The 23,949-nt window shown below is 28.3% G+C and overlaps 1 protein-coding gene across 2 annotated transcripts in view; it reads right to left on the bottom strand.

Moving 5' to 3' along the window:
• Positions 1 to 8,511: 8,511 nt before the first annotated feature.
• The window catches only part of LOC122499992 (proline-, glutamic acid- and leucine-rich protein 1), a 38,683-nt gene continuing 23,245 nt past the window's right edge, over positions 8,512 to 23,949 (bottom strand). For both annotated transcript variants that reach the window (XM_043608623.1, XM_043608622.1), the window contains exons 2-4: positions 17,542 to 17,772; positions 10,323 to 10,686; positions 8,512 to 9,999 (exon numbers count right to left, since the gene is read on the bottom strand). In XM_043608623.1, the coding sequence (XP_043464558.1) occupies positions 9,153 to 9,999; positions 10,323 to 10,686; positions 17,542 to 17,767 (1,437 nt within the window). In that variant the 5' untranslated portion in view covers positions 17,768 to 17,772 and the 3' untranslated portion in view covers positions 8,512 to 9,152. The remainder of the gene's footprint in view (positions 10,000 to 10,322; positions 10,687 to 17,541; positions 17,773 to 23,949) is intronic.

The following is a 23,949-nucleotide window of genomic DNA, read 5'->3' as shown; positions in this document are numbered from 1 at the left end:
AGCTATAAACGGCATATAATTCCATTTGTTTCCACAAAACTTTTCAAGAAAAAAATCCGACCTAACTTGAAGGGGAGGGGGAGTTAACTTTTTTTTAAAAAAAATTCCTGACAAGTTAATTATTGATATTTTTTATTGAAACTCGCACGACTTTTAGTTCAAAACATGTATTTTATGAAAAAAAATTGAACTTAACGTTTTGTGCTTTTATTTTTCATTTATATCAAGTGAAAGTACTTGAATATTTTTTTCAACCCTTGGACGGCGGAGTGGGGGAACTCCTGGTAAGTTATGAACAAATTCGATAATTATTAACAAAGTTATTAAACAATTAAAGAAGTGCTATTTTTAATGGTTTAAATTCATTTGCAACTAAACTAATTAACCTTTTTTAACGTATGACCCATCATTTGAAAGGTATTTCCAAGCTCTATAACTTTCAATAACAACTTTTTCCCCTAAAACTTAACCGGAAGCAGCGAGCATCGAAAAACCATGTTTTCCAAACTTTGGCGATTGTTTACACTGTTTTTCGCACCCGGAAATCGAGAGCAAACTGTGGGGCTCTTATAAGGAGCCCCCAAACTACCAGAAACCGTTGAGACTTTGCTGTTTGCATTTATGGGCAGTTTTTGCACTCACCGACTGGCATACTCAGATGTTTTTATTTTTATTGTCATTGGCGACCCTGGAGAAAATAATTCGTCGGCTTAGTGAAAAACTGTACCATTTCAGGTATTCGTTATAAACTGTACCATTTCGGTAAATTGTTTTAAAACATACCATTTCGAGAAAAAAAGTTTTTGCTTTTTTTCCAAGTTTGTCAACACTGCTACTAGACATAAAATAAGGTTATGCTTTTTTAAAAAACGGTATCTTAAATATACTCTTGTTCATCTTTTCGATGTATTAATTCAAAATTTCTAATAATTTAAATTAATTGCTTATTAATCATTACAAATTCTTTAGTGCAACGCTTTTATAGATCTTCATCGAAATGGTATGTTTTATAACAAACTTTTGAAATGGTATAGTTTATAACGAATTCTTGAAATGGTACAGTTTTCCACCAAGTCGACGAATTATTAAACATCGAAAAAGTGGAAAGGTTATTTCACAAAAGTGTAAAAATCTACTAATTTCTTCGAATTAAATTCGCGTTTAGTTTACTATTATTATTTATTATTATTTTACTCTGGAGTACTAAATAAAGTTTTCTTAATATACACTGAGAAAACTGGAGAGTCAAATTCAGAGGTTCAAAAAGTGTATGTTTCCTTTGCTTATGAAGAGAGTTAAATAGTCCTTCTAAAATAAGTTTTGAATTGATAATGGAAATCTACTTGTATATTCTCTCCCATTATATCTGAGGGTTAAAAGTTGCGCAGAAAATGTGTACGATCTGATGCGCGCGAAATTATTTTTCTGACATTTTATGTATTTAATTTAAGGGTTAGGTTGCTATTAAAATTTATTCATTTCGCGCCGGATAAGGAAGGGATTTCTCAAGATGGTTAATTTGTCCCTCTGTTATAAACTCATTTTCCCTCCAAGAGAAATGGCACGAATATCTGTCAATGGTGTATTTGAACATTTAGATTGTTATCCAATAGCTAACTCTCAAATATCAACGATTTGTCCCTCCAGATGTTTAGTCCAATACAATTTAAAAAGAAAGAAAAAAAGCAGAAATTTTTAGAAAAAAGGGCTCTTTATTGGAATTCTATATGAAATGAGGATTTAAGTAAAAATTTGTTTGCAATAATACGATGTTTTTACGAGCGTCAATATTATTTTCGCCATACAAATTTACAGCTTTAACGTCGAAAATAAACTTATTACACTTGTTGCCTATTATAGAAAGGGGTTTTACAATAGTATAATAGGTAATTATTATTTTAGAATAAAAAATTAATTAGCGACATTTTTTTTGTTTAATATCTTATATAATTGAAAAATAAGAAAAAATAATTAAATTTATTATTTTCAAAAAAGTAAATAAAGTAAATAAATTTTTATAGATTAAAAAACATGATTAAAGATAATTAAACCAATATACAGTAGAACCTCGATAAGTCGAAGTTGAAGGGAAACGGTGAAAACTTCGAGTTAAAGAGGTTTCGACTTATAGAGGTTTTCATATATTGTATATTTATTGAACATTAAAAGAAATCTGTAATTTTTGCTTGCCTTAAAGATTCCGAACACTGTTTGATAACAATTGTATTGTATTAGCTTCTAAATATAGAGGTTCCGAAAAACAAAACCTTAGAGTTACAGAGGTTTAAAAGGGCCATATGTACTAACTTCGAGTTATAGAGGTTGCAAAACTGAACTTCGAGTTATAGAGGTTAAAAAACATGGAAAAGTCGTTGAAGGGAAATGAAAATTACTTCGAGTTATAGAGGTTGAAAAGTTCGAGTTACAGAGGTTTTTGGGCTTCTAGGGAAGGGAATGGACATTTTCTTCGACTTACAGAGGTTTTCGACTTATCGAGGTTCTACTGTATAAGGTAAAAATTGATTAATTTTTTTTAAGTTATTGTAATTAATAGATTATTTTTAATTTTATCTAATATTCCAATTACTTATTAACTAATTTTCCCAAACAATAAAAAACATTTAAGGACGCTGCACGGTGGGAAATATTTAAAAGTACGCATAGGCGTAGCGAGCGATTTCTCCTCAACTTCCACTCTTTTCCCCTCTTTTCGTCCCTCTTGGTGAAATTTTTTGACTTTGATAATTAATTTAAAAAAATCCAGATTGAAAATGAAAAAAAGGGCGATTTAGGGAAAAATAATATTTAATAGAGAATATTCAACAAGTTTTCTTATGACGATTAGATGTTTCTATGGGCGTGAATATCAATCCGCGTTTTCCAAAACATAGCAAACTGACAGCTCAATATGGGAGGTTAGCCATGGCCGACTATATCAGGTTGCACCGTTTGCGTAGTACAGTAGAAATGAACGTGAGGAACAAAAATATTAAATGTCAATTATACTCTCATTGTTTACTATTAGATTTATTATTTGTTTATTTATTTATTATTGTTATTATATTTATTATTATTTATTATTTTACTTACTTTTTTAAAATATTATTATGGAAAAGTATTAAAACTATAAAGGAAAATTTTTTATGAAAAAATTATTAAACAAATAAAATTTCTAAACAAAAAAAAGTAAATAATAAAAAATTATGAAATGTATAATTTAAAAAATTTTTTATTGTTATTTTTATTATTGATATTTTTAAGTATAAGAAAAATCTAATTTAAATATTCCACAAAATTAGTTTTAAAGTAATTTTTTATAAGGAATTCAACGGTCATAAAATAAAAGCGGACAGAAAATATTTTGACCCTTTTTCAATTATCATTTTTCTTAAAAATTGGTGGATTTCGAAACACACGCGTAATTTGGTAGAAAATATGTTTTTAAATCCATGAAAAGAATTCCAAATGAAATCGATGATTTTCATAATTACCTATAGAAGTATTGTTTTGAAAAAAATCTTTGTTTTTAAACTGAAAATTCTAAAAATAACATTGTTATTCAATTTTTCTATATGGAAAATTATTTGTTTACTTATTTAGTTTCTGATCAAAATTTAATCTTAATTTTTCTGTATTTCTATTTTTCATCAATAAAAATTATGATATGAAATTATTTAGAAAAATAAATGTCAAAAAATGCCCTTTTTAATACAAAAAAAAAGCTGCAATGTATTGAAAAAAGACGAAAATTTAATAATCTACTTCAAAAATTGTTAGAAAAAAATTGCAAACATCAACGTCGTTTTCTCAAGACAAAAATGGTTTTCATAATTGGAAATAAATTCTGAGTACCTCCGTGTTTCAGAAAAAGGACTTTTTTCATAAAAAAGATCCAATTTTATGACAAAAATTATGTTTAATAATATTTTCATAAAAAATTTACATTACTTTGTTTTATACTTTTCCATTATAATATTTCTAAAAAGTAAGAATAATAATAAATAATAATAGATAAATAAACAAATAAATATAATTATTTATATAATATTAAATAATAAAAGTAATGACTTATTATTTTTGTTGATCATCTACGTCCCTACATTACCATAGCGTAAATACTTTCAACACGAAAATGGTGCAACCTGTTATGGTCGGCAAAGGCCTACATCGAGCTGTTGCTTTGTTTTGTAAAACGCGGATTCATATTTACGCTCCTAGAAACATCTAATCGTCATAAGTAAGTTTGAATTATATTCTCTATTAAATATTATTTTTCCTTAAATCGCCCTTTTTTTCATTTTCTGTCTGAATTTTTCAAAATTAATTATCAAAGTCGAAAACTTCCCCTCTTTTGGTGTAATTTTTTACTTTGATAATTAATTTTTAAAAATTCAGACAGAAAATGAAAAAAGGGCGATTTAGGGAAAAATAATATTTAATAGAGAATATAAAACAAGTTTTCTTATGACGATTAGATGTTTCTATGGGCGTAAATATCAATCCGCGTTTTACGAAACATATCAAACTGATAGCTCTATATGAGAAGTTGGACATGGCCGACCATAACAGGTTGCTCCGTTTGAGACCCCAAGAACCCCTCCTAATCAGTTTCAAGTGAATCCGATGAACTTTTAGAAAAAGTATCCGCCATTTTGAATTAGCCATTTTGAATTTTTGAAAACTACTATCATATTCGTAATAAGAGACCCCAAGAACCCCCGAGTAAACAGTTTTAAGCGAATCCGATGAAGGTTTGGAAAATGTCCGCCATATTGGATTCGCCATTTTGAATTTATGAAAACTATTATCATATTCGTAATCAGCGATCTTAAAAACCCCCGAGTAACCAGTTTCAAGCGAATCCGATGAAATTTTGAAAAAAGTGTCCGCCATATTGGATTCGCCATTTTGAATTTTTAAAAACTATTATCATATATGTAATCAGCGACCCCAAAAATCCCCGAGTAACCAGTTTCAAGCGAATCTGTGAGGTTTTTAAAATAATGTGCACTTGCTGTATATTATTTATTAAAAAGTTAACTTTGAACGCCATTTTTAATCCGCCATTTTGTTTTTTTCTAATTTTTATTTTACAACATTTTAGGTTAGACATTTTTGACGCGATATTTTTACCTTTGAGACGTATTCCTTCGCCATAAATAATAAAAAAAATTTGATTTTCAAAAAAAAATCTTTAAAAAATTGTGTTTTTTTTAAATAACTGTATGTAATTTGTTTATTTATAAATTTTCAATATTTGTTATTGCAGCATTCGAAAGAGCGGTTCCTGAGCTTTAAGAAATGTCTATTGAAAAATTTTTAGCAATCCGTTTTCATAATAAAAATTGCTCCCAAAGTTCGGATAAAATTTTTGTACATTTGGTCCTTAAAGGGTTAAAAGGCTTCTGGAAATCAGGGAAATAATGGAAAAGGCCTGGAACTTTTAAAAGTTTCTAAATTTTTTTTGTTTTCTATTTTTTCTCTTGAATAGAAATTCAAATAATAACAAAGCTAAATGGCATAAAAGAGAAGAAAAAATATTGAATTTTAAGAAATTCGATTTTTCGGATTTTTGATAATTTTATATAATGAATTTTTAAAAATTAATTATCAAAGTACAAAATTACACCAAAAGAGGGGAAGTTTTCGACTTTGATAATTAATTTTGAAAAATTTAGACAGAAAATGAAAAAAAGGGCGATTTAAGGAAAAATAATATTTAATAGAGAATATAATTCAAACTTACTTATGTCGATTAGAGGTTTCTAGGAGCGTAAATATGAATCCGCGTTTTACAAAACAAAGCAACAGCTCGATGTAGGCCTTTGCCGACCATAACAGGTTGCACCATTTTCGTGTTGAAAGTATTTACGCTATGGTAATGTAGGGACGTAGATGATCAACAAAAATAATAAGTCATTACTTTTATTATTTAATATTATATAAATAATTATATTTATTTGTTTATTTATCTATTATTATTTATTATTATTCTTACTTTTTAGAAATATTATAATGGAAAAGTATAAAACAAAGTAATGTAAATTTTTTATGAAAATATTATTAAACATAATTTTTGTCATAAAATTGGATCTTTTTTATGAAAAAAGTCCTTTTTCTAAAACACGGAGGTACTCAGAATTTATTTCCAATTATGAAAACCATTTTTGTCTTGAGAAAACGACGTTGATGTTTGCAATTTTTTTCTAACAATTTTTGAAGTAGATTATTAAATTTTCGTCTTTTTTCAATACATTGCAGCTTTTTTTTTATTAAAAAAGGGCATTTTTTGACATTTATTTTTCTAAATAATTTCATATCATAATTTTTATTGATGAAAAATAGAAATACAGAAAAATTAAGATTAAATTTTGATCAGAAACTAAATAAGTAAACAAATAATTTTCCATATAGAAAAATTGAATAACAATGTTATTTTTAGAATTTTCAGTTTAAAAACAAAGATTTTTTTCAAAACAATACTTCTATAGGTAATTATGAAAATCATCGATTTCATTTGGAATTCTTTTCATGGATTTAAAAACATATTTTCTACCAAATTACGCGTGTGTTTCGAAATCCACCAATTTTTAAGAAAAATGATAATTGAAAAAGGGTCAAAATATTTTCTGTCCGCTTTTATTTTATGACCGTTGAATTCCTTATAAAAAATTACTTTAAAACTAATTTTGTGGAATATTTAAATTAGATTTTTCTTATACTTAAAAATATCAATAATAAAAATAACAATAAAAAATTTTTTAAATTATACATTTCATAATTTTTTATTATTTACTTTTTTTTTGTTTAGAAATTTTATTTGTTTAATAATTTTTTCATAAAAAATTTTCCTTTATAGTTTTAATACTTTTCCATAATAATATTTTAAAAAAGTAAGTAAAATAATAAATAATAATAGATATAATAACAATAATAAATAAATAAACAAATAATAAATGTAATAGTAAACAATGAGAGTATAATTGACATTTAATATTTTTGTTCCTCACGTTCATTTCTACTGTACTACGCAAACGGTGCAACCTGATATAGTCGGCCATGGCTAACCTCCCATATTGAGCTGTCAGTTTGCTATGTTCTGGAAAACGCGGATTGATATTCACGCCCATAGAAACATCTAATCGTCATAAGAAAACTTGTTGAATATTCTCTATTAAATATTATTTTTCCCTAAATCGCCCTTTTTTTCATTTTCAATCTGGATTTTTTTTAATTAATTATCAAAGTCAAAAAATTTCACCAAGAGGGACGAAAAGAGGGGAAAAGAGTGAAAGTTGAGGAGAAATCGCTCGCTACGCCTATGCGTACTTTTAAATATTTCCCACCGTGCAGCGTCCTTAATAAATTTTAGATATAATTTAATTTTTAAAAATTCTATATATTTGTCATTTGTAATATCTTTATCAATTACAATTTAATAAATTGTACCTCTATAAGTACTAATTAGCAATTTATATTTTTATTCTTTGTAAACAATTATGTTAATAAAATATCAAAATTTAAAAAAAAAATTTCATATTTTTATTTTTAATTTTACATATTTTATATTATGTGCATAATTATAAACAAAAATCTCTTTATTTATGTCTTTTGGTTTAATTTTTGTTATTGCAAAATAATAGTTTTACAATTTTTAACAAATTATAAGTTACTGCCCTGTTTTATTATACTGTTATGCCTTTACGTAGGCAACCCGCTTTACTCCACCTTTCTGTTGTGCGGCCATTTTTTCCCTATGCCAAGTCACCTGCAGCTGTAAATTCTTGTGGCGGAAATAAGAATGTGGCTCGTAGAAACATCATATCGAGACAAAATAAATTCTAATAAATTCTTCATTTAATTTCGCTTCCAAGTAAAGGCCCACTTTTTTGATTAAGTGCTTCGTTTTTTTATAAAAAATTCTCAAAGTGAAAATATACAGGAAAGTGTAAGAAAGTGGGTTGGCAACACTGGACAGTTCTCGACCTCCAACACCGTTAAAGGCGCTCGCACAGCTCTACTGCCAGCATGAGAGTAAGAGAGAAAAAACATGAAATTTGAATTTTCTGACTTACTTACTCTCATGTGTTACCATGACAACTATGCATGCATTGGCATGCATGCAGAGCTGTGAGAGCGTCTTAACGATTATACAATCATCAATAACATTATTTTGAATCTAACCAATCACCATTAACTCGGAGTTATCACGAGGCGAGAGCCTTTTAACAGACCTTATTTTTCTCTCAATGAGTTTGATTATTTTACAATTGAGTTTATGTTAAAAATTGAAAGAAGCTTTATCCTTGACATACAATAATTTAATTAATATTCCAAGAATATAAACACAAATTATTTACCAAAAAATGTAAAAATATTTTTTAAAATAAACCCAAATAGCACAGCATTAGAGCATAGGTATAAATAAATAATATTGACAGGTAGTTTTAAATGGTTCAGGAAAATTGTATCTTCGTAGATTAGAAAATCTACATGCAAAGGAAATAAAAGTTTATGGAGAAAACAGTTTACTTTATTTACAATTAAATGAAACATTACTTTCCGTAACCCTAATAAAAAATAAATAAACAATTCTATGAAGAGTAAATGTCTCTTTTTATCCATAGTCATAACAATAATAAATTGTGTAAACGATTGGATACAACATTTTCGTGAAAAAATCATGCATTAACCAAAAGTTTTCATCCCTGCATTTTTTATTTTCTCGCTACAGCTAATTGATTGCCACTGAACTTTCATATATAGTTGCTGCCCCTGAAAATGAACTATCAAGTATAAAAATATGTGTTAGAACTTTTTTGAGTACTAAATATCTTCAAAGCCACAACGGTTATTGTTGGAAATTTCTGTTAATTTATTTATTAATGCTATGATTTTTGCACAGCATTGAGATAATTTGACTGTGAAATTCTTTATTAAAAAAATGTTTCTTACTGCCCAAATATCAAAATATATGTCAGCAATACTGCATTAATATTGCGAATATTGCCTCAATACAGCCGAACCGTATTTGCAGTATTCCATGAGATATTAAAGCAATATTGTTGACAAATGTTGTGTTATTTGAGTATTGCAAGTAGATATTTCCCCGCGCTTGTGATAATTTCTTGTATTCGTGATTAGCACTTTCATTATTTGATTTTTGGTGGAGCTTCAACATAACCACTTTCATCACTATCAACTTCTTCGTCTAAAGCATCTAAAATAAAGAACATATCTTCTCTATCCCGAATCTCTTTATATATACTTTCAGAGAAGTTCTCTGCACCAAGTTTAGGTTTCTGCAAATTTTGTATAGGTCTGGAGCTCTCTCCTCGAGGCCTGTAGTCAACTATCTCATCAAAGTCTTCAACATCTTCAAATTCAAAGACATGAGAATTTTGTCGAGCAATTTCTGTTTCTTCCTCCTCTTCTTCTTCCATTGATTCTTCTCCCTCACTCCTAGAGTAAAAACTTTTTCTATTCTCGGACTCTCTATCAAACGATGGGCTATTCGAACATGTTATAAAATTTGGAGAACCGTCAGAGTTTCTTCTATGTACAGCTGCATTTATTCTAAGAACATCGTTACCCATAAAAACATTTCTTTTATTTTTCAAGTCATTTTCATTATGTATATGGGAGTTTTGTAAACTATAAGCTCTTTCATCACTATTAATTGTACTTGAGGTTTCACATCCGCTCGATATGCTGACGCTTTCATCAGAGGATCCCTTATTCAGAACATCTAAAATTTTAGACAGTCGCCATCTTTCTTGGTCTTGCCAACTTTGCGCTGCAGTATGAAGAGATCTTAGCTCTTCTATTAAACGCTTTTGTTCAATTTCTTCAGCAATTGTATCTTCCTCAATGGAAAACAATTTTGGAGCACTTTTCGATCTTTCCATAGGCGGTCTATAATTTTGACCTCCAGTGCTTAGAAGAATTTTTCTTCGTGGTAAAGAAGGATTTTCGTATGCTGCATTTGCCAGAGATAATCTAAAAATAAATTAATTTATTCTAGTATAAAATTTTGTAATGAGATAAAGGAACTTTTCAAAAAACATACAGAATGAAAAGTTTTTAACGTTCTTTAGCGATCTACAGATCGTCAGTTATTTTATATAAAATGTAAGGGACAGCAGGGATAGCTTTTTTTGACAAAGAATATCCAATTAATATTTAAAATAAGATTGTGTTCATATTATATTTGTTCGGTGTGCCATTTTTGATTAGATAAACGATAAGCCGTTTAAAATAAGTATATGTATTACTTGCATATTCAATTCTTAATGTCAGGTATGTACTTAAAAATGATTAACCTCGCATTTTGTCTGGAGACCTTATCCCTTCGAAATTCCAGCAGAGCCTGTTGTAGTCTGGTATTTAAGGTTGATGCTAACCTTCGAGCAGTTGACACCTTAGAGCATAAAACAGCATGACATCTTAATTCTGGTCTTAGTTTGCGCCCTTCATGACGATATACCCAGACAAAGAGACGAGGATAAAAGTCTGGCGCTATGCAATAAGTAACTCTATGAGCCCAATATTCTGTCAGTCCATGATCTTTGGTTGTGGCTGTCAAACCACCATTTGTTACCGTTAACCTCATTAAAACGTCAGGTCTACTGTTGCTCACATAATTACGCCATAATGTTGAAACAGGCTTCTCGACGCAGCCTTCTCCTAAAAAATAGAACAATGTTTTCAAGTTATTCAAAAACCTACAAAACTGTATAAATTGTGTTCAATTATGCAGAACCCAGATAAAATATAGAATTAAATACCCAGTAAAAAAGAACAACAAGTATTACATTTTGTAGGAAAGTGAAAAAGTTAAATATGTTAATCAACATGCTACTAGGACTTTTGCCGGATCTATAGGTAAATTATCTCAGATAAAAGTAATTACCCAAAATAACAGTGCGTGGTTTGCCTGTCTTCTGACCAAGATAATAAGTTACAATATCGATAAAAAAAGGTTTTAATTAATTAAAGTCGAACTCAATTCATCCAGACATCAATTTATCAAAAATTTAATCTATTTCCTAGTAAGAATAGTTATTATCGTATTTTGCGAACATAATTTTTTGTCCTAACTGCATGAAAAATATGGCATTGAGGGCATGAGCGAAGCGGGCGTAAAAGTACTTTTGCGCCCGCTTCCCCGACCCCGGGCGAGAATCAGTTACTTTGCGCCCACTTTAACCCGTTGCCTGTTTCCGACTCACGGGTGGGTCGTGAAAAAGTTTGGCCATAACTGTTTCCGATCCACCCGTGGGTCGTGTTCATTTTCACTCAAAATAAATATAATTTGTATATAAATTGATAGATATTTTTCTTTATATCAATATTATAAGACATTATAAGGGTCATTAATGATATTACATTCTCATCACATGAGAAAATTGACTTTTGCTAATTTTATAAAATCTTTACGTTTTAGGGTCCCCTGAACCCGAAAAACATGGTCCGGCGAGTCCGTCTGTCTGTGTGTCTGTCTGTATGTATGTATGTCCGTCTGTAGACCAAAATGATGTTGACACAATAACTTTTAAAAATCTTATCTGATCGTTTTTAAATTTAACACGCTTAAAGTTGGTGTAAAAATGAAGGCTAAGTTCGTTAACCAGCCATTTTTGTTGAAAACTACAAAAACTACAGTAGTTTCAAAATTTTGAAAACTCAATTTTTTCAAATTTCAAAATTTTTAACTTTATATTATTTTATATTAGGAAAATACAAACAACTTTTCTCTATAACATTTTTTCATAAATTTTTTTTTTTTCAAGTTTTTGGGCCAGATCACCTAAACTGTTTTATGAAGTTTTATTTATTTTTTGAAATGTTAAAACCTTTCTTAAAATCTGTAGTTTACAACAAAATAAAGAGAACACTTTTAACCGTTTTTTTAAATTATTTTCTTTTGCATCAACAAAATATCACAACATGTTTTGTCAATATTCAGACAATATTGGTTTCTTTATTAGAAAAATGAAATTTTCTTAGGCTGGAGTTTAAGTGTGTCTGACGTGTTTAGTTGTGAAGATGACAAGGTGACGAGCCCGATGCTGAATACTTCCTAAAAATTATTTAAAGATTTACATGCAAACTTCGTAGTATTATTTACTATCAAATTTTAAAATTAATTGTGTAAAGGTTTACATGTCCCACTTTATTGAATGTTTAGCCTGAAACTTTTCTAAAAATTAAAGTTATTTTTTCATGTAAATCTATTATAGACGAAAATTCAGCAAACCACCCAGGCGCGAAGTGACGCCGAGTTCAGGCTTTATAAAGATTGGCCGAGCATTGGTCAACATTGATTGAGCATGAGTGAATCAGCGAGAGCAGGAATGATCGAAGCTTTAATGTAACACCAATTCCAGACTGCAGCGCGAGCCTTGATTCAGCCCGTACTGACGCCGGTATAACTGTACTGGCTCGGAACCGCCTGCCAACCGAATGTGAACGGGCATTCTACCGAATACATATATTAAATAATTGTTTTTCAATATAATAATATTGAACGTAATAATATTAATAATTTTAATTAATATCTCAATAATAATAAATTTATTATTATTAAGATATTATTAATTAATTTTATATATTATTAATTAACATTAATATTATTGAGATTTAATAATAAATTAGGGTAGAGTGGGGTAAAAAAGCCACATTTTTACTTTTGATGCTGTAAAATCTGTATTTAAAATTTTTTTCTCAAATTTCCAATTGTTATTAAAAGTTTAGTTATTAAGCTTGAAAATTCTTGACGGAAATATTTTTTATCTCATGAAAGGACTAAGTTATAAGAGTTTTACGAAAGCACTGCAAGTGGCTTTTTTGCACCACCTGGTGGGGTGAAAAAGCCACCCTACGATTTTAGCAAAACATGTTATCAATTTAGGTATTTTTATAGTTTCCCTTTATTTATATGACAAATAGTCTTATTTGAAAAATATTCTAATAATTATGAAAGAGTTTTTAGCAAGCAAAATTGAAAATTATATTAAGTTTACCTGTTTTCGATTTGCACTGCCAATTTTTCGTACCTTTTTTAGAAGTTCTCTTTAAGTTTCACCACAGATAACATATTTCGTTGCAACCGTTTATTCATTGTTTATTTTTTTAATGCGCACTTTGAACTACTTTTTCGTCGTGTTTAATTTATTTTATTAAATAAACACGAGAAATTTTGTAAAATAAGAAGGTTAGTTTAAATAGAAAACAAGTGAATTTAACAAAATATTCAATGGATTTTTTGCCCTGGCTTTTTTACACCCAAGACCAGTTATTAAAAAAAGCAAAAATAAATTGTTAATTCAGTTCAATTTCCAAAAATTAACATTGTATACGTTTTCGGTATACTTTTCTCCTTATGTACAAACATTTACTTTTATTATTCGTTCACTTAATCAAATTGTAATATGTTTGAAAAGTTCACCAAAATGTTTTCAAAAAAGCAACAAAAAATTAAAATTACAATAAAAACAATATTAATCTAGGTACAACATTCAAACTAGATTCAAAAGTTGCGTATTACCTAATAGTATTTATATTCTAAACAGCTGATAAATCGGCTTAATAGTTTTTAAATAAAACTCAAATGGCTTTTTTACCCCACTCTACCCTATCAATATTAATATTAATTAATAATATATCAATAACAATAAATTTATTATTATTGAGATATTAATTAAAATTATTAATATCATTACCTTCAATATTATTATATTGAGAAACAATTATTCAATTATTATTGAGATATTATTAATTAATAATATATAATATTAATTAATAACGAATTTTTCTAATTATTTAATTTTTAAAAAAGTCTCAATAAATGATTACTTAATATATTGATTAGATTCATTTATTAATAATTATTTTCTAAAATAATGCAATTACTTGTAATAATTATTTAATTTATAATGTGACAATAAATGACGAGATCCGCAGTCGGATCCGCCCCAGTACCGAGCCAGTACAGACTCAACATATCCGTCATTCTTCCGACGCCGCAGAAGAATAAGATCCGCCGGCGGAAGAAATCCAGTACCGAGCCAGTACTGACAATAGTAGGAAGACGGTTCCGACAGTCGGAGCATAATCTGTACCGCGCCGGTTGCTTTTTCAGATCCGAATCGGTACAGACCGTCGGTACTTGCGGTCTGTACGGGCGCGGATCCCAGCCGGCTGTAAACTCCGACGTTCGTCCGACTTTTCCGCCTGGGTCTAACCTTTTTTCAGTGTGAATAAAGTTTTTGAACAAAATTATCCTTTTTTTCTTAAAACTTCATTTCCTTTATAAATTTAGCTTTGTTTTACTTTGAAAATTAATTTCTATTATCTACATTTACTTTAAAATAGTGTTATATTAAGAAAAATGCTTTAAAAGTCACCTCGTATACAAGCATCTATTTTTTTTTACTGGGTAGGACAAAAAATAATTATTATACAGGCGAAAAGAAGAATTGGACAGACAGCTTGACCAATTCGATTTTCTGCATTTGACGAATTAAACCAGTTATTTTCAACTTATTGTTTTAATTCGGTATTAACTTTTTTTCCATTTTCTGCAAGAATTTTCATACTTTTTTATTCTATATTTTGCGAAAATTGGAATTTTTAAGTCGTCGGCCGGAATTTATTTTAGAATGAGAAAAAATTAGCTCTGCACAAGAACAGCACATTTGATTAAATATTAACCCGTGCCACCGAACAGTTAAATATTAAATTGGATATAACATGGGTTAAGTACACTTTTTTAAACTTTATGTTAAAACTTTTCCATTTCTCAACAACTTTCATTGTGACTATGCATTTTTACTGTGTTTTTAATGAGCCGAAAACGAACTTTATGTCAAAAATAACTTTTGACAGCTGCCAGTTGTTAAAAAAGCTGTCATAATCTGTCAAATTTTGAAAATGAGACTTTAACAGATGTTACATTCATTTTTACAATTTTTACATGGGATTTTTTAAAAAGTTTTGTTGAAAACTATCGTTCTTTAGCAAAGACATCGATTGTTACGTAAATCCTGTATCAATAAAATGTTTTAGAAGATTTCAAATTGATAATTCTTTTTTTGATGTTGACATAATAGAAAAGAAGTTTAAAGAAAGTTGTCAGTTCGGCTTAAATTTACTTAAATTTACTTTTCTGAAAAATGCACGAAAAAAGGAATAGTTGTCACAACCGAACCTTTGGTTGCATCAATCCGTATCATATTGAAAAATACGTCCCAACCAAACCTTTGGTTGTGGCAAAGATATTTAATGGCTGCCTTAATATAGATACAATAAAAAAGGTAAATGACAATACAACTGTCCTTATACAGAAACTTTTTCTGAAAAATACTTTTCGAAATTAATTATTAATGATTTCTAAATGATTAAAGAACTCAAAAAACGAGAGCATGGTGGGAAACGAACCCACGATCTCTCTATTGTTGGTAGATTGCTCTGACAACTGAGCTACATGCACAGCAAGATTCTCCGAGTTCCTCGATATATACCTACTTTTTAATTGATGACAATGTAGGAAGTTCAAAGGCTAATTACAATTAAGCCAATTGTAGATTCATAGGCAAATTATAATTAAAGGAAGAAGGAATTTATCATTCGGTAGGAACTTATTAAAGGTGGAAGAAGTAGTTAACAATCTCTCTGAATCAATTTTACTTCAGAAGCTTCTTTTAATTTCATGCATCGACAGTACAACTGTAACAATACTGTCCTCCTACCTTTAATAAATTCCTTCTTCCTTTAATTTGTAATTATTCTTACAACCATTTTACTTTTAATGTGGTGTGTTGACATTTATATTATATTGAGATATCCATTCTCTCATCCATTGTCAATTCTAAATTCCTTTTTTGAAGAATGTGAACCAATTTATAAATCTACCCAATAAAACATCAGAACAAAAGGAACAAATCTTTTTAAATTTTGTGACATGTAGGAACAGGGCCTTTAAATTCGCTAATATTAGCTCCATCAATGTTTTAGGGGAGCGTGGGGTAATGGGAGCTTGGGGGTAATGTGAGCTTTTAAATTTCACGTACTTAAAAGCCTTCAAATTCGCTGCAATGTCTAGAAAATCTTCTACAACCTTTGTTTATATCATTCCAAAACAAACGATCACATTCTTGACAAATTTTTAGTAAAGACAAGGGAAAATGTATTTTTTGCGTTTTCGTTGTAAAATGCCAAATATTTCTAAACATCACCATAAGTAGTTAAAATCGTATTATTTAGTTCTGTTTTTTCATTATATTATAGGTGAATATGTGTGGATATGTATACTTGTATAAAAATCGATATAATAATAAAATTTGTTTACGTTTTTATTTTTTTATTCAAATTTTGTCCTGTAAAAATTCTGTGGGGTAATGGGAGAATTAGTGTCAGACTAAAGAATTTTCGTTACTATGTTGCGAATTTCGTTATTTCTTTGAAAATTGTAAAAGATATCACCTTGTGAAAAAACTTTTAATTAAAAAATAATTTTTGGTGGGAAAAATGAAAAATTTAATTTTTTTTCAAAAATTTTTTATTCAATTATAATTTAGGAAAAAATTTATTCTAAGTCTAAAGTTTTGGCTTCATTGTAAGTATTAACACTTTTTTCTATTAGAAAACAAAAAATATTCCTAAAATATAAAAATTTTTTAAATTTCAAGTGAAAGCTCCCATTACCCCACAAATTGGGTGATTGCAAAAAATGTATTTTTTTTGAAATTTTTTTTTTCCAATTTACTTTCTCTTTTTAAGTTTCTAATTAAACATAATTAAAGATAAATAACGAAATAAGTAGGAAATGACGAAAATAATGTATTATTATAAAGATAAGTTGGTTTTTTTAATAATTTTCCTTAAGGGGCTCCAATTCCCCCACGCTCCCCTAATGGTTGCTACAACTCTATACGATTCTAATTCAACATAAACTATTAGTGCCGTTAGATATAAAATCCTAAACTCGATATAATTTTATACTTTTCTACCATAAAAATTATAGATTTTGTAGGCGCTCGCATGCCAAAAGGTGTGTAATATAGGTACGCAGATGTGAAATAAACTTTTCCAAAAATCATTGTATTTATAGAACATAATGCAAAACTTTTTAGAAAACTCATTTTTTACAAAAGTTAACTGCTTTTTTGAAAGTTGTCAACTGTCAAAATGTTTTTTCAAAAAACTATTAAAATTGTAAAAATAAATGTAAAACTTGTTAAAATTCTCATTTTTCAAAATTTGACAGATTATCATAACTTTTTAACAACTGGCAGCTGTCAAAGTTATTTTTGAAATAATGCACAGTCACAAGTGAAATTGTTGAGAAATGGAAAAATTGTAACATAAAGTTTACAAAAGCGCACGTAACCCATGTTAAATCCCATTTAAAGGTTAAAACCCTTGGGTGGCATGGGTTAATATTTACCAAATGGGATGTTAAAAATGTCGTGAAATTGTATTCAGTTTTAGCCCTTAATATAATTATATTTAATAAGACCAATTCTATAAGTTTCTCACCTTTCGCCCATCCCGTCAAGACATTGCCCAGGTAGGCGACTTTGTAGCATGGATCATACTCTGTAATTAATGCATTTCCACGATGCCTCTTCCATAATTTGCCCAATCCATTTTTAAGAGACTTTAAGGTTCGTTGGCCAAAATCCTTTCCAGACGAACCATTAGGCAACGAACAAGAAATTTCATCCTCGACAGGCTTTGCAGAAACGTCTCCCATTGCATTCATAGCGCCTTAAATGAAAAAAGGGTAAAAATAATGAAATTAGCATCTGTATACAATCTTGAACTAGAGATCAGGTATTGTAAAATTTATGCATAGTTGACCTTCATACTTTTTCACGCAAAATTGTTTACATTTCTTTGTAATTTTCTCTTTTTATTTTGAAATGATATCAAATCAATTTAAACCTTATAAAAATAAAAGACTGAAAAAACTCATCCCTCATAGAACTACGTCACGCTTTTTTCAACTATTTTTAACCCCTCCCCCCTTCGTCACATTTTTTGCACACAACAAATTTTCTTACAGGTTTTCTTATTTATTAATCAAGTAAATTAATACAGTCCCCAGGGTGGTCACAAGTTTCAGTTTATCAATTTCCCTTACAATTTACTGACATTGAAATTATTTTTTCCAACGCCTGCTCTGAAAGGAGTACTTTTCTTGTTAGAAAAGTGTAGCGAAAGTACATAGAACTATTCTCAACTCCTCTGAAGAGCGTGGCGTAAGTAAATTCAGCATGGCGAAAGTATATCATGACCTAATTTTTTTTCTTGTTCTTGTTTTGAAATATATTTTTGTCTAACTTCTTCCCCACTCAAAACATTCGTCTTTTATTATATTAAACATAAGCACACGTTACAATTATAACCCTTTCTGAATTCAATACCTATTATTTTCTACAATCCGCGCTGGACATTTTATTTTTTTTCTCGTAAAGTTATTGTTGTCCCATAATAAAATTTATAGGAAGTATTCTTAACTTTATAGACAATAACTACAAAAAAAAAATTTTCAAATCGAAGAGGTATTTTTTTCAAAATTTTGATTCAAAATTTTTGTTTTGTTTTTTTTTTAAAGTGCTTCTTATTATGAGTATTTTCCAAAAAAAATTATCTTAATCAGTTAACAAGGAAGAAACTTATGTGCCTTTTTTGAAAAACCGAACAAAATTTTAAATAAGCGGTAACTCAAAAAATTTTGAAAAAACTGTTATACATTTTTATTCCATGTATGTGAAGGAACAAATTCAGTAAGTATTATTAATATTGCTAAAATCATCGAAAATTTTTCATATTACTTCCCGTGGAATTGCTCTATGGCTGACTAATTTTCAAATAAAAACTCATTGGTCCGTTGAAATTCGTTAATCACGTTCTATAGCCTAAAAAATGTTTAAAATATTTTAAATGTTGCCAACTTTCAGCACCTGGAGGTAAACGTTTATTTTGTAAAATGTGCAATGCCTATTTTTTCAAACATAATTAAAGGTTAAAAAAGAATTTAAATTTAGTTATTTTTAGTTTTAAATCCAAATATTAAAAATAAAAAAACCGGACAAGTGCGAGTAGAACTCGTACTAAAACCGAGGGTTTCGTATGTACTGAATTTTTCTTGAAATCTGAATATAAAAATATATACGAATATAAATCTGCAGTTCACTATAGGTCAAGAATTGTAACCACCAGGGATGAATACACACTCTTTTGACTAAATTTTCAAAAATATAATTTTTTTCGTTGAGAACCATATGAATTAAATATCAACTCCAAATATTTTTGCTATATTATTCCTAAAATCTACACATGAAAATACATAAATAATGCAAAACGACTGTCCACTATAAGCCAAGAATTATGAGCGCCAGGGGGGTAAAATCTTTTTTTATCCCACATGCACAAAAATGTCGCTTTTTGATAGCTGACGTCAGAGAGTAAAGTCACTCATTTGTTCGACCATATGAAAATGTCGTCCATTTTCTCCCATGTGCAAACATAACCGCTGATCCCATGCATTATTTTTGCCCAAGGAAGAAAACGGCCGACATTTTCATATAAGTCGAACAAGTGACTGACTTTTATTCCCTGTCGTCTGCTATCTGAAATCGTCACTCGTGTCACAAAAATCACCGTAAACAAATGGCTGCCCTTATACCCTTAGTTGCTTAATATACTATTTTTTTTACTCAATCGTAAAAAATTTCTAGTTTTTCGCTAAAAAAAATTTAAAGATCAACTCCAATCCTTTTCTCTGTATTTTTTCTGTAATCTACACGTAAAAATAAATAAAAATGACCAACGACAGTTCACTAGACTAAGAATTGTCAGAACTAGCATACGTATAATTATTATCAAAAATTTTAAAAAAGATTTTAGGTTTTTGCTGAAGACACAATGAAGATCAATTAATACCAAATATGTTCGCTATATTTTTCCTGTAATCCATTTTTGAAAATACATATGCATACCAATTTTCATCTTTCTAGGTAAAAAACTGTGAGCGACATGAAGATCAATTCCAATTACGTTCTCTATATTTTTCCTGTAATCTACGCGTGAAAATACATACGTGTACCAATTTTTAGCTCTCTACATGAAAAACTATGAGCGCTAGGAGGGGGGGGGGGTTCATGGTCATTTTCCGCAACCGTTTTAATAGGGTTCCTACCGGGTACGGAACCCTAAAAAGAAAAAAAATATAAAAGTGAAATAAATACACGGAAAGAAATCTGTTGCGAATAATGCATAGAGTAGAGGTTAGGATTATAGCATAAGCACTTACTAGCGAAAAGTATAAGAGGTCCGCCTAATATTCAGGCGGACTCGAGCAATAAATAGGCTCTCTGTTATAGGATTTTAGCATCAAAGAATCTGTGGAAAAAGTATATATGAAAAATTTCGAGCATTAATCCTAACAGATTTCTCTCCGTGTATAGAATTTAAAAATTAAAAAAAAGACTTTCCAGTACACATTTGCCTCTGCATGGTGAAAGTTGGGCAATATTAAAAATAATTTAAACATTTTAAAGGCTAAAGAACGTGATTAACGAATTTCAACGGACCAATAAGTTTTTTTTTTTAAATTTGTCGGCCATATTGGATGCGCCATTTTGAATTTTAAAAATTGGACATTAGATTCGTAATCAGCGACCCCAAAAACCTACAAGTAACAAGTTTCAAGCGAATCTAATGAGTTTTTTAAAAGGGTATAGCCGGATAAGTATGCAAAAAGTGCCCCCGCATATTCATAATTTATCTATACATTCCTACCCACTTAAAGATAACATTCTGAAATTTTAAACTCAAAATTCGCTTTTTTGGGGGAGTTATGGAGGGGGAAAGAAAAATCCAAAAATGCGTTTTTCTCGAAAACTACTGAACCGATTTTAATGAAATTTAAATATGTTAATACTTATCCGGCTATACCCTTTGTCCGCAATTTGGATCCGCCATCTTGAATTTTGAAAATTAGACTTCAGATTCATAATCAGGGATCCCAAAAGTCTTGTAGCTTATTTATATTTTTGTGACGTTATTTGTAACACTTGGAATTATTTTTCTGCTATTTCGTAGTAGAAAAAATTGAAAATTAAACAAAAATTTGAAAAATATCAGACATTTTTATAAAAAAACATTAATAACTTTTTTGTTTATAAATTTTTGATTTTTTTTTATAACGCCATTCTATAGAACGCATTTGAAAACATAAGAAATGATGATTGATGGATTTTTCTATTGATTTTTAAGTACTGAAATAAGTCTTCAAACTTCATTGCAAAATTTGTACATTTGGGCGTTAAAGGGTTAAGTTATTAAAATATTATATTTTCAAAAAATTGTAATAAAGAAATTCTTACAATAATTTTTTAAAAATATTTTAAAATAATTTTTGAAAGACAGGGTAAACCAGACAGTAGTCGGCCACTTAAGAAAGTCTTTTTAATGAATACTGTTTAAAAATTACAATTAAAATTTCTTTAAAATTTCTTCTATGTGCGATTGTTCCCAATAGTCCTACAAAACTAGTATACCAATCATGTTTACAAAAGAAATTTCTTATTCGTTAGAAAAATTTACAAAAAAAAGTAAGAATCCGACAGTATAGTCGGCCAACTAAAACAATCTTTTTAATTAACACTGTATAAAAAGTGCAATTCATATCTTTTTCAAACTCTTTCATGTGACATTGTTCCTTACCATCTCACAAAACTATTAAACCAATCATGTTTATGAAAAAAATTAGTAAATAAACAAGTAAGAATCCGACAGGAATCAGCCACTTAGAAAAGCTTTCAAAAACCGTACAAAAATTTTTTTTTCCAATTACAAAAGCTTATATTTGTTTATGATAACCTCAGAAATGATTAGTAACAAACAAAATATTTTTATCTCATACGGTTGTATAGCTATTCAAAATTGAATTTTGAACATGATTTTTTTCTCCAAAATGTTAAAAATAATTCTAAAATGTTATTATTTTTGTATGCATTTGAATTTTCGAAAATATGTAGGGGAGAATGGGGATAAATGTTAAATTTTGCATAAATGATTTTTTTAGACAATAAATCAGCTTAGATGCAAATATGTATATAGATCAATATTGTAAGGCAACTTGCCCTCAACAACTTTCAATAAAAAAGTTTCTGATATTTTTACGTAAAATGCATGTTTTGTCTTTTTTTCAAAATTTAGTCTTTTTCAACATTTAGCCCCATACTGAAACTATTTTCTGATATAGGTGTTAAGTAGTAGATAAGTTAAAGTATACGTAAAACAAGTAATTTATTTAATAAAAAATCTGTGTTTATTTAACAATAGCTTTAGAACAGTTAGGTATAAAGTTAATAAATTAGAATTTTAAAATTTTTATTTTTAAATTTACATTTAAAGATTTTTCATTACCATATTTTTGATAATTCAATGATTTTCAAAATTTGCAATTAAAATTCTTCCAAAGTTTATTTTCAAAAATTGTATCAAAATACTTGAAAAAATTAATTATTTTCAATTTCATTTTACAAAATTTCAATTATTTAAAAAGATTTTTATTATAGCTATATTTGAAAAATTTAATTTTCTTAAAAAATGATTAAAAAATAATTTTTGAAAGATTTGTTTATAGTTATTTTTTGCACTATAAAAATCACTAATCGAAAAAGCTGCAATATTTGACAATAAGTCGAAAAAAGTCTCAATTTTCCTAACTTTACTGACATGTGGTCACCCTGGGTCTCTTTTTACGTTCCTGATTGGGTTCGTGCATGTGCTCTAAATGTATTCTATATTGACAAAAAATGTATTTAATTTAAATAACGATTTCTTTGACTATGTATGCATTATCAAAGAAATGAGTTTTGTAAACAATTTAACTCACAAGTTATAAAAAAGACTGATGTAGTTGTTGATTAAAGAAAAATTGTTTACTATTTGGTTATAAAATTCAAAAAGACTTGAATAAATCTTAAATAAATATTATATATTGTCATTTATTAATTGTTATTTAAAAGTAGACTATAATTTTTTCAGTGTGGCAAATATAATAGTTGTATTATTAATTTATTGAAGTCTTTAACTAAAAATTATAATTAAATATTATATTATAAACATATGTGACGCTCCACGAGAAAAGGGACCTTACCTTACCTTAATTATTTAGTGTAGTTTCACTTTGCTATTATTATTCTATACAAAATCAGTTTAATAACGGTGAATTTTAATTGTTTGAAAATAATAATTTAAAAACGATTTCATGTAAAACATTGAAATTAAATTTAATTCTCAATAATTAATAATATGGTTTATTAACATAACATTCGAATATATAAATTTATTTTTTCAATACGAATCCAACGGTATAATTTCATTTAGATAGCATTCTTCTTAAACAGAATGCACTATTGTTATAAAAAAAGTAAAAATTTGTTTTCTGTCAGTGCTAGAATAAATTATACTTTTTATTTAGAGTTACATAAAAAAAACATGAATGATAATAATAAAAAATTATAATGATTAATTAACTATGAAGGTGAAGAATTACATAAATTTTTGTACGTTTGTATGAAAATTATACCTAATTTATAAATCCGACCAATTTATATTTTAAAAATCAATAAGAAAATATGCAAATGTTTGGAATTTTTTATAAAATAAAATAAAATAAAATAAAATATTTAGTGAATTAAATGTTATTAATATCAACGTCCTGGAATCCTAATGTGGAGAATCCATGTGGGTTTCTCTTTGAGGAAAATTACACGTAGCTCTATAATGCAGCGCAATGCATAATTGTGATGTGAAATCAGAAATACATAATATTGTTTTTAATAAGCATTAATTAATATGTATTGTTGCACAAAAAGCATAGCAATAAAATGTTGAATTTTGATTAAAATTAATTTCGTGAAATTG

This window comes from Leptopilina heterotoma, unplaced genomic scaffold (genome assembly GCF_015476425.1).
Source record: "Leptopilina heterotoma isolate Lh14 unplaced genomic scaffold, ASM1547642v1 Lhet_180, whole genome shotgun sequence".
Lineage (NCBI taxonomy): Eukaryota > Metazoa > Arthropoda > Insecta > Hymenoptera > Figitidae > Leptopilina > Leptopilina heterotoma.
This window is presented reverse-complemented; position numbering and strand designations above follow the sequence as displayed.